Source organism: Onychomys torridus, chromosome 1, assembly GCF_903995425.1.
Source record: "Onychomys torridus chromosome 1, mOncTor1.1, whole genome shotgun sequence".
Lineage (NCBI taxonomy): Eukaryota > Metazoa > Chordata > Mammalia > Rodentia > Cricetidae > Onychomys > Onychomys torridus.
This window is the reverse complement of record NC_050443.1, coordinates 14,667,990-14,680,176: the sequence shown is the minus strand read 5'-3', so window position 1 is coordinate 14,680,176 and position 12,187 is coordinate 14,667,990. Positions and strand designations below refer to the sequence as shown.

Sequence of the window (12,187 nt, the reverse complement as noted above, 5' to 3'; positions counted from 1 at the left end):
TGGTGTTCCTTCCTTTGCTGGCTGCCAGATTGAACTTCCTACGCTTTGATCCTTCATCCCGCTCCACCCCGCTTATTACCTGCAGAGCAAATTCCAGACAATTTTGTTCCTCTTTTTTTTTTTTTTTTTTTTAATAGACAAGTTCTCACTATGTAAATTCTGACTGGCCTGAAACTTACTGTCAACCAGGCTAGCCTCAGACTCACAAAGATTCTCTTGCCTCAGCCTCCATTCCTGGCTAGTGTCTGATTCTTATTGGCCACTCTGTATCCCTTAATTTGAAAGTATTTCCTGACCTTATCCCCCAGCACAACCCTCCTGCCTGCCCCTCCTCCAGTCAGCATTCATGAGATCCCTCCCTGGGACTAGATACTGAGGCTATGGAAACATTTTGGACAGTGGGCTTGCCTTCTGCTCTCCTTTTGTTTGTTTGTTTTTTGAGACAGGGCTTATCTGTGTAGCTTTGCGCCTTTCCTGGAACTCACTCTGTAGCCCAGACTGGCTTTAAACTCACAGAGATCCGCCTGCCTCTGCCTCCCAAGTGCTGGGATTAAAGGCGTGCGCCACTACTGCCCAGCTGCCTTCTGCTTTCCTAATATCAGGTTGGAGGTGGACTGTTACAAGTAAACCATAGACTCAAGGTGAGCAGCCAAAGATGTGAGTTTTGGGAGCTCACAAGAAGGTGTGACCTTTTCTCTGGCCATTTTCCTTTGGAATAAGCCCTCCCCTCCTTTTCCCTCCAGGTTCTGTCCTACCCCTCCCTGATACCCTCTTGGCTCCTGTCTGAAGCCTTTTCTAGTCATGGAGTCTAGGAATGACTGCTCGTCTAGTTTAGTCACCTGACACATTTGATTTCCTTTCTGGAGAAGTCCACCTCTAACTAGCTTATTACTTACTCTATTTAAGAAAGGCGGGAGGGCAGGGAAGCTGGGGTGGGTGCTGATGTAATTCAGTAGTAGAACTCTTGCCTAGCACATGTTAAGCTCTGGGTTCCACCCCCATCATGGCTGAAGAAAAGAACTGGCATGGATCTCCTGGACTGTAACGGAAATTAGGACAAGGAACTGACATGGAATGGGTTAGACCAGAGCTACTAGCTGATGAAGAGAAGAGGCGGGGCGTTAGCTCTTATTTGGAGCTGTCAGGGAAAGCTTGCTAGGGTAGACTTAAGATGCCATGAGCCTGGCATAGTGGTGCAGTAACTTTAATCCCAGCATTCATGAGGTGGGTCTTTTTGAGTTCCAAGCCTGTCGGGGCTAGGTTAAGAGCCCCTGTCTTTAAGTAAATTTAAGTGAAAAGTTAGAGACTAACCTGGACTGGCTGGATGGTGCTTCCCTAGAAGGGCTCCTGTGAAGAGTGTCAGCAAATCCAAGCAGAGTGCTGAGTGTTGGGTTCAGCCTTCTCCTCTTTGTTGCTCCTGTACAGCAGAAGTCTCCAGTGTGTTAACAAAATGCCTTTTTTATGTTATAGAAAGATAACATGTTCATGATTAAGGACACTTTAAAGAGAGCAAGAGGCTGGAAAAAGTGGGTTATACCATATCCTTTCGGATACAGAATTTTAAGAAGCCTGCTCTATGGGTACATTGTAATTACATCCAGGCCTTGCCTTTCATTGCCCTACTGTCCCAGCTTGAGTACTGTGGCCTCCCTCAGCAGTACTCAGTGAGGGCAGCAGTTCACAGTGCAGAGTCTGGGTTAGAGTCTTAGGCTGCGAGAGAAAGATCTGACAGAGCTCCTTGAATGATTGATTCTGCTGCCCTTCTTTATACAGAGCAGTCCATTTGTCCTTTTCTTATGGTGGGAGTTAATACTCACAGCCGTCGGCACATATCTGGTAGCACCTGGGAAGAAATGGTGATCCAGAAAGTAGTTGTGAGGCACTTGTAAATCTCAGCAAAAAATTTTATTCATAATCTCCAACTAATTCATGACTTACTCCTCTTTCCAACACAGGGGCCGTTCTCCTCAGCCTCCTGCTGAAGAGGATGAAGATGACTTTGATGACACTCTTGTTGCTATTGACACATGTGAGTCCTGAAAGTGCCCATCTGATGTTACCTACCTTCTTGCAGTCTGAGTTGCAAGGCCATGCCTTGATCTCCACAGTCCCTTTCTAGCATCATCCAGAGCCACTGTCCCATCCATGAGCCCCAGCACAGCTCTAGACCAGGGCATTAGTGTGGAGTCAGGCCTACTCCTAAGTGTAGCTGATGGGTCCTAGGCAAGCTGTTCTACTTCTCCCTGCTTCTTCAAAAAGAGGAGCAATGTGGCCTTCCTACCTCTGGATGTCCAGTGAGACTCCCGGGATAACGTCCCCAAAGGAGTATGAAACCCCTCTACCACCCTGTGTGCACAAGTGGTTTGTCTCTAATAAGGAATCTGAGTGCTGCTAGGGAAACTTAACTCTTTGATAACTGGCTTGCCAGTTTCCATCAGCTGCTCACGTTCCGAGTGAAACCAATGCCACTTTGTCCTTTGAGACACTGGCCTGTTCTTTATCCTCCAGTACACTAAGTGGCTTTCACCTTGACTATGCATCTGACCACTCTGAGAGATGGTTATGGAGGGATTGGGCCGCTGAAGTCTGTTCTCACATATATCCAGCAGCCTACTCGGCTCTAAGAACAACGTACTTTATCAACACAGGTGTTTGATTATGTAGCTCGTGTTTCTAGAGTGCTGCTGGCTTTGTGTTTTGGTGAGGGATAAAGACACAGATACTCTCTTCTCTCACAAGCTATCAAAGACAACTAACCATTTTTAAAAGTGTTGGGCAGCAATGGTCCACAGGGCAGCACATGATTAAATGCTGATGTATTGACAGTAGTGTTCAGTCTGCCAAGAAATGAGAGCACCTTGGGGACAAGGTGGTAAGGAAAACATTTCCTGAAGTTGTGACTGGCTTTTACAGAGTCAGCACTATGCATGAGATGGGACATGACCACCTGTGCTCCACCTGGGTGGCAGGTGTGGTTCAGGTCAGATGTTCATACCACAGCTGGCAACAGAAATCTGCTCTTAAACAGTCAGCACTGGGAGGAGGTTAACGTGTACGGTGCTGGGAGTAAACCTCAGTATCTTAAAATCTCAGTTTGAATTTGTGAGGTTGTTGACACTCTCCCTAGGTTGTGACACATTCCCTTCAAAGGTAATTACTACAATTTCTGAGGGACTTCCTGAAGCCTATACTTGAACCCCAAACATCAGTCAGTTTTCTGGGGTTTGCCTCCACAGATAACTGTGACCTGCACTTCAAAGTGGCCCGAGACCGGAGTAGTGGCTATCCGCTGACGATTGAGGGCTTTGCGTACCTGTGGTCAGGAGCCCGTGCCAGCTATGGGGTCAGAAGGGGGCGTGTATGTTTTGAAATGAAGGTGAGTGGGAAAGATAGACAAGACAGAAAGCAGGTCTGTCCTTTGGAGTAGCCTGTCACCAGCCACCTTGATAAGAGCCGTGATTGCAAGATACTAGATTGAGCTTAGACAATGCCCAGGCAAACAAAAATATGATGAACTATCACAGACAGCCTCGCTGTCTCAGAAAAGGTAGGCAGTCATTCAAGCCAAACCGTAATGGTGATATTTGTAAAATGGCCAAACGGGTTGTTTCAAAGAAAGAATAGGCTCTGGGGCTGGGGAGATGGCTCAGCAGGCGAGGGCACTTGCAGCCACACCTGACAGCCTGCAGTCGGACCCCTTGCCCACATGGTGGAAGGAGAGGATCAACACCAAAAGTTGTCCTTTTGACCATGGTGTACACTCACACATAATCTACATAGGTGTGGTTAAAAGAGAGTGGACTCAGATAACACTACTGTAAAGGGAAGCCTAGAGGAAGAGAGCGAAGAGCTGCCTGCATTGGCCATTACCAAAGTTCTATGTCCAGTTGATGACAATAGTGTATGTTTGTGTGGAACAAGAGTTGGCAACTTGGGCTGGAGAGATGGCTCAGAGGTTAACAGCACTGGCTATTCTTCCAGAGGTCCTGAGTTTAATTCCCAGCAACCAACCAAACCACATGGTGGCTCACAACCATCTGTAATGAAGAGTTGGCAACTTGCAGATTGTAGAATTAAAAGGCAAAAGTTAGTAGCATGTCCTTTCTGTGTGCCTCCCCCAAGGTCACGTATGCTAGCAGTCTTTTGGGCATGGGGAATAGTGCTCAGGAAGTGCATGCTCAAGGAAGTGACTTCCACCCTTAGCTCTGGAGAAAAAAATTGTTGTGTATTCTTTGTATATCCAAACTTTTATGATAGTATCTGTAGAGACCAGTTCTGGTAGATAGGGATACCAGGTAGCCACTGTGATGTAACTAGGTAGCATAGAGTATGGAATTAAAAAGCAGACACGCAGGCTGGAGAGATGGCTCAGAGGTTAACAGCACTGGCTATTCTTCCAGAGGTCCTGAGTTTAATTCCCAGCAACCACATGGTGGCTCACAGCCATCTGTAATGAGATCTGGTGACCTCTTCTGGCCTGCAGGCCGAACACTCACTGTATACATAATAAATGAATAACTCTTTAAAAAAAAAAAAAAAAAAAAAAAAGCAAGGCCGGGTGGTGGTGGCGCACCCCTGTAATCCCAGCACTTGAGAGGCAGAGGCAGGTGGTTCTCTGTGAGTTCGAGGCCAGCCTGGTCTACAAAATGAGTTCCAGGACAGCCTCTAAAGCTATAGAGAAACCCTGTCTTCAAAAACAAAAACAAAAACAAAAACAGATATGCTCCTGTGCTCCCACCCTATTCCTTCCATTCAGAGGGAGAGAAGGGCAACAGGGATGTTAAGAGTGCTATTGGCAGTCTGGTTTACAAAGTGAGATCCAGGACTGTTACACAGAGAAATCCTGTCTTGAAAAAAAAAAAAAAGCAAAATGAAACAAAAAGTGTGCTATTGTTTCCTTGCTTCTGTTACTTGCTATTGTATCTTGGATGGTTTTCCATACTCTTACCTTAGCCCTGCCTCATCTTTTTAATTGGTTTTGTGGCTTCATTGGACCATAATGTACCTGGTTCCTTATTGTTGTTTTTCTTCCTGACTTTTATTAAAAAGTGTTGCACTCAGTGTCCTTCCAAACCCACACTGTACATACTTGGGCACCTAAGACCTAGGGATGATCTAGAGGTACATGGTTACAAAGCGAGTGTACTTACTGTCTTGTTTTTATGATGCTGGGGATCCAGTGCACAGCCTCATTCATGCTAGGCAAGTGCCTTCTCTTGTGGAAGTTTATTTCCCCTGCAGCAAGTGTTAAAACTGAAAAGGAGGGGCGGGGTGTTTGGAAGCACTCTCTGTGACACCTGCTCTTGGAAGCTGTTTGAGTTCCTCTTTCAGCAACCAAGTATTTGTTTGTTTGTTTGTTTTAGTTCTCTTTGTGTATCTGTCTGTCTGTCTATAGGCAGAATCTCATTGGCCGAGACTGGCCTCACCCTTCACTGTGTACTCAAGCTGGTCTCAAGTTTGTGGCAGTCCTTCTGCCTCTGCCTCCTAAGTTAGATTACAGGCATGAACCACCATAAAGCACCATCACTGTTTATTACCTGATACACTTACCTCCTACGTTGCCTGATAATCCAGCAGCTTTGAGACAATCCTGAGACTTCTTGTGTTCTGTCCTCAGATCAATGAGGAAATCTCCGTGAAGCACCTTCCATCTACAGAGCCCGACCCCCACGTTGTCCGTATTGGCTGGTCCTTGGACTCTTGCAGCACTCAGCTAGGTAAGAAGGTCAGCCAGGCAGTCCTCAGTATAGAGTGATCACCTGGATTCTCGGGGCTCCTAAGCTGCTCTTGCCAGTATCGGACTGAGAACGTCTACCCTGGACTGGAGACGGGTACAGCTGTGTGTCACTGCCTGACTTGAGGACTTGTCACAGAGCAGCTCTTTCAGAGTAAATTCAGAGAACTGGTTCCACCATACTGAAATAAATTCTTAAGCCTGCTAAGTTTTTTTTTTTTTTTTAAATGAATTTTTTGTCCAGAGTAGAACCTAGTGTAAAAGCAGAAGCAACTGAGGCAGTGAGGTTGGCTGGCAGAGAAGCAGGAGCTACTTGCTGAGAGATTGAATTTTTATGAGGTGCTGGTGCTCGGTAACAATCTGCAACTTTCTGGACATTCCTTTTGGTTTTTATACTTATTCAAACTGGGTCATGCTATGAAGTTTATATAGTCTAGTTTCTTCTGATAGATAATGAGCCAAATTTGGAAAATAAGTATGGATTCTTAGCCAGTGCATAATTTTCTATTTTATAACTTTTTATTTTTTGTTCTGTAGTGGGTGCTAGAGGTTGAGCCCAAGGCCTCACAAAAACTCTTACCACTGAGCTACATCCCAACCCTATTGTATTTATATAACAAGTTTCCTTTTGTAGCTCATTTAAATTAATTGCATCTTTTTGCTTGAATTCCTGTTCTTGTAATTACTTGACAACTTTAGACAAATCCTTAGAAGTAGGTGTGTTAGGTTAACCCTCAACACCACATACACAGAAAGATCTATCAAGTTAAGGGCTGGAAGGGTGGTGAAATGGCTGAACCAGCAAGAGTGCTTGGCACATCAGCCTGCAGGCCTGTGTGCGGTCCTGGGGCCGGGTACGTGGAAGAAGAAAACTGACTCTGCAAGGCCTCACCTCTGTACATGACCATTCGTTCATAGCCGCAGTAACTGCTGTTTTGTAATTTTATATGTGCAGCATTCTTTACGAGTCAGAGGTAGAGGGGCTGGAGAGATGATGGCTTAGCAGTTAAGAGTACTGGCTGCTCTTCTAGAGGACCAGGTTCAATTGCTAGCACTACATGTTGGCTCACTGTCTGTAACTAATTCCAGGGGACCTGGCACCATTACATAGACATACATGTAGGCAAAACATCCATGCATGTAAAAATGAATAAATCTGAGTCAGATGGTGGTGGTAGCACACGCCTTTAGTCCCAGCACTTGGGAGGCAGAGGCAGGCAAATCTCTGAGTTTGAGGCCAGCCTGGTCTACAGAATGAGTTCCAGGACAGCCTGAGCTACACAGGGAAACCCTGTCTCAAACACCCTCCATCTGTCCAAAAAAATCATTTCCATCCTTAAAAAAAAGAAAAGAGTATAAGCTTGGTGGTGATGGAGCCTGCCTTTAATCACAGCATTTGGGAGGCAGAGGCAGCGGCAGCCTGATCTCTGAGTTCGAGGCCAGCCTGGTTTACAGAGTGAGTTCCAGGACAGAGAAACCCTGTGGGGGGCGGGCAGTGCTTGTTGCTCTTACAGAGGACCTAGGTTGGGGTTGGGGGTTTAGCTCAGTGGTAGAGCGCTCGCCTAGCAAGTGCAAGACCTTGAGTTTGATCCTCAGCTCCAAAAAAAGCAAAAAGCAAAAACAGAGGAGCTAGGTTTGGTTCCCAGCTCCTATATCAGGCCGTTCAACCACCTGTAACACCAGCTCCAGGCACCGGGACCCACATGGTACACATGAGTGCAGGCAGGTGCACACACACATATACATGTGTAAAGATAATGTTTAAAAGTCTGTAAAAGAAGAATCAGCTCAGGATTGGTAGCACATACTTGAAATCTCAGCTTTTGGGGTGTGGAAGCAGAAGAATCAGAGTTTGAGGACAGACCTGACTACATAATGAGTTGAGTCAAGCTGGGGGGGCTACATGAGACCCAATCTCAACAAAACAAAACAAAAGAACCATAGGTCAGAGCCAGGTGCAGAAATAAACTAAGTCCTGGCTATCCAGAAGGATTGAGAATGTGAGGCCAGCCTGGGCATTCTGCAATACTTATTTGAAGAAAAAAAAAAAGAATTGGTCATCTCATTTTATCTTGGTCTTAGTTTTAAAATGGTGGTAGTGGCCAGACATGGTGTCATATACCTTTAATCCCAGCACTCAGGAGGCAGAGGCAGGTGGACTTCTGTGGCCTACAGAGTGAGTTCCAGGACAGTCAAGTTATACTGTGAGACTGTCTCAGAATTTTAAAGGACAATGACTGTGGCAGCTGTGAAGGTGTTGTGTCCATCAGAGATTTAACCTGCCTGTGCCTTCCTTCAGGTGAAGAGCCTTTTTCCTATGGTTATGGAGGCACAGGGAAGAAGTCTACCAATAGCCGCTTTGAAAACTACGGAGACAAATTTGCAGAGAACGATGTGATTGGCTGCTTTGCGGTGAGTGCTGGCAGCCTGTGGGAATTGTCAGGGCCAGGTGCCTGATGTAGACTTTTTCAGGATACCTGTATTGTTGTCTACGCTAATCCAGCCACTCTATCCATGTTATTTTTTCTGATGGTTTGATATTGTCTCCTCCAGAGTAGGGATTACTGATTTGTGTGAGATTCTGCCATCCTTTCCCTTCTTGTCTTTATGCAGAGCTGACTGTGGTACTGTGAAGATTTGAGGACTTCAGTGTACACAACTCCCTCTGTCTGGTTACCACAGTGACATTTTAATCAAACTTGAGAATTTCTTCCCTCTGTTGGGAAATAGCCAGTCTGCTTTCAAAGGCATTGTGTTAGCTTTTGGTCCCCGTTGACATTACCTTATTTTCCAAATTGTTTTTTGAACTGACCTTAGATGAGCTGACTTCCTATCATGCACTGCCCTCTGACAGAGTGGAAGCAGAAGCTAGAGGAAGCCTTTGCTACTGCATTAGTTCTGGAGAGCAGTAACCAGCAGTCACTGATTGATTGGGTGGTAGCTTTAGGCTCTGGAGCCAGACTTGCTGAGCTCACTTGTTCTTGGTCTTAGGCTCACAGCCCTGGAAAACTTCCGTTAGTCTCCTCCAAATAAGAATATTTGTACTTAACCTCTTTTGTGTTGAATTTTAACCCATTCCAAGCACTTAGATTAATAGGTAGCACATAGTTAAGTGCTCAGTAGCACCCCTTCATACAGTTAGCATTGTGAACACACAGCAGTCTTGTCAACTTGTGTCATGAGGCCCCAGAGAAAGGGACTGCCCAGAGGCTACGTCCTCAGGGTCTTATCTTTTGTGCTTATTTGTTGACATAACTCCTTTTTAAAAGAAAGTTCTTTTTTTTTTTTTTTTAAGCTTGGAAAATTGTTTCAAACTTGAAGGCACTGGGGAAGCAGCTCAATATAGTGCTTGTTGAGTATGTAGAGCCCTGGGTTCAGTCTTCATCATTGCATGAAAGTGGGTGCAGTGATGCCTTATAATCCTAGCTCTCAGAGGGTAGAGAGAGGAGGACCCCGAGTTCAAGGTCATCCTCAGCTACATAGCAAGTTTAAGATTAGCCTGGACTACAAGAGACTCCAAAAAAAAAAAAAAACCAAATCAGTAAAATTTTTGGTTTTGTTTTTCTTGAGATAGGGTTTCTTTGTGTAACCCTGGCTGTCCTGAACTCACACTGTAGACCAGGTTGGTCTTGAATTCAGAGATCTGCCTGCCTCTGCCTCCCAAGTGTTAGAATTAAAGGCATGCACCACAATAAAAATAAGTAAAAACACAAAGGAAAAGGACTCCATCACTCCCCAAATAAAACAAAAACTTTAGAAAAATTAGAATAAAGAATGTTTAGGACCTTTTACTACTTTTGCTATGAGAGAGAGAAAGAGAGAGAGAGTGCGTGCGTGCGTGCGTGCGTGCGTGCGTGTGTGTGTGCGTGCATGCGTGCGTGTCTGTGTGTCTGTGTGTCTGTGTGTATTTGACCCACTTGCGAGTAGGCTTCATTCCTATCCTTAATATTTCATGTATATTTAAGTCTGCCATCTTAACTGTTTCCCAGATATGAGATTGATATACTACTGTTAAAGGTGTAGCTGCCATCAGCCCACATTTAAATTATGTCAATTGTCCCGTTGGTTTGTTTAGTGCAATTGAGTTTTTTGAGGGGGGTGTTGGGAGCTGACCAGGATGTGTTACTTTCTGTTGCCCTGTCTTGGTTCCTTTAGTCTGAAACAGATTCCCAGCCTTCCTAGGTATTGTATGACCTTTGTGTGTGTGTGTGAGAGAGAGACAGGCTTTCCTGGAACTCATTTATGACTTTTGTTTTATTTTTTTAAAGCAGAATCTAAATCTGGCCAGAAGCTTATTATATAGACTAGGGTGACCTCTTTAACTTTTAGAGATTCACCTGCTTCTGCATCCCAGTACTGGGACTCAAAGCCATGCAACCACCATACCGTGCTGTTCTAGTAAAATACTTTTAGACAAAAATTAATGATGGTTATATTCTATAGTCTTTAATAGAGTTTTTCCATTTAGTAGTATATTCTGATAATCTTCCAGTGTCTACACAAATGGTACGGAGCTAACTCAAACATTTTTAAAATTAATTCATGTGATTTAAAAAGAGAAACAATCAAAGAGTACAGCTCTTACCCCCATCCATTGTTTCCTATGTTCCAGCTGCACATAGGAGCCACCTGTTCTAGGGTGAATCTGAATACAAGAGAGAGGACACTTATTTTGTTTCTTTAACATAAGAGGTAGCATATTTATTCTACCTTTTGCTTAATTATGTGCCTTAAGATGTTTCTCTATGGCTACAGAACCTAGCGGCCATCTTTGTTTGCATTGGGCTCCTTCTTTGTGTTGTCTCTAGTCTTCACCGCCATCATTGATGGGTCTTTCTCCTGAGGACTTATCGGCGGCTATGGCAGAGGTGCCAGAGTGCCCTCCTTTGGGAGCTGGTCTTTCTGTTGCTCCCTGATAGCTCTTTTCTGGTAGACCTAGAGATAATGCCAAAGAAAATACTTGTCGTTTTGTCACTTGCCAGGGTTGCACAGAGACATTTTGTAACCCTCCATATGGACCTCTGTACAGTTGTCTCTTCCCTGTTGGAGCAGCTTTTGCTGTGCTTACATGAGCACTTTCACATACATCTGTGCATTCTTATGGACTATATATGTAGTATTTCTTCCTAAGTTAACTTCTGGTTATAAGTTGTGTGTAGTGGAGGGTAAGAATATGCATGTGTACACTTTAAGACAGGATTTTACTGTGTAGTTCAGGTTGGCCTAAGACTAAGATTCCCCTGCCTTTGACTCCCTAATCCTGGAATTAAGAGCATATGACATCAAACCTGGCACTCCGCCTTACTTTTTTGAGACAGAGTCAGTCTCATTTAACCTGGAGTTCATCTTTCTGGCCAGGCTAGCTGGTCCGCAAGCTTGAGGAATCTTCCTGTCCTCTCCTCACTCTTAGAGATTATAGGTAAATGCCACCACTCTTGATTTCCACCCGGGGACTGGGTATCCAAACATGGGTCCTCAAGCTTCATTGGTAAGCATTACTTAACAACTCATCAGCCCCATATTTTCAAATATTGATGGCCAGCTACCACTAGGACCACACTTTCAAGTTGAAGACGTTAGTATCTGACCATGTTTTCCGAACCCTTGATTCAGCATGATGTTCTACAGGCATTTGGCAGTACAGAACTCCAGGCTTCTATCCAGTGTCCGACAGGTCATCTACCTAGTTTAAAGATTTCAGGAGAGTGTTTGGTGCTTTTAGCTTTTGTTTTTTGTTTTTATTTTATGTGTATGAGTGTTTTGCATGAATGTATGTATGTGTACTATCTATGTACTCGGTATCCGTGGAGGCTAGAACAGGGTCACCTGGAACTTGGGTGATGGAAATTGGACCTTTGTTCTTTGCAAAAACAACAAGTGCTCTTAACCACTGAGCCATCTTTTTGGGTCCAGATTTACTTTACTTCGTGTATCTGGATGTTTTGCCTACATGTATGTCTGTACACCATGTACGTGCAGTGCATGTGGTGCTGGGTGGAGGCCAGAAGAGGGCATTAGATCCTCTGGAACTAGAGTTACAGTTACAGTAGCTGCTGTGTAGGTATAGGGAACTGAGAGCCCAGGTGGCCCAGGTCTTCTGCAAGAGCAGCAGTAAGTACTCTTTTTTTTTTTTTTGGAGCAGAGTCTTACTATATAGCCCTGGCTAGCCTGGAACTCACTCACTATGAAGAGCAGGCTGGCCTCAAACTCACAAAGATCCACCAGCCTCTGCCTTCCATGTGCTAAGATTAAAGACTTACACCACCAAACCTAGTCTGGTTTTTTATTTTTGTTTTGTGTTTTGTTTTTCTCCGTATAGTTTTGGTGCCTGTTCTGGATCTTGCTCTGTAGACCAGGCTGGCCTCGAGCTCGAACTCACAGAGATCTGCCTGGCTCTGCCTCCTGAGTACTGGGATTAAAGGCATGCGCCACCATTGCCTGGCCCTAAGCTGG

General features: G+C 44.8%; 1 protein-coding gene across 1 annotated transcript in view; it reads left to right on the top strand.

The window, feature by feature from the left end:
* Positions 1–12,187, top strand: part of Hnrnpul1 (heterogeneous nuclear ribonucleoprotein U like 1) — a 35,272-nt gene that overhangs the window by 6,853 nt on the left and 16,232 nt on the right. The window contains exons 4-7 of the mRNA XM_036191120.1: positions 1,956–2,029; positions 3,237–3,376; positions 5,618–5,717; positions 8,034–8,146. Coding sequence (XP_036047013.1) covers positions 1,956–2,029; positions 3,237–3,376; positions 5,618–5,717; positions 8,034–8,146 — 427 coding nt within the window. The remainder of the gene's footprint in view (positions 1–1,955; positions 2,030–3,236; positions 3,377–5,617; positions 5,718–8,033; positions 8,147–12,187) is intronic.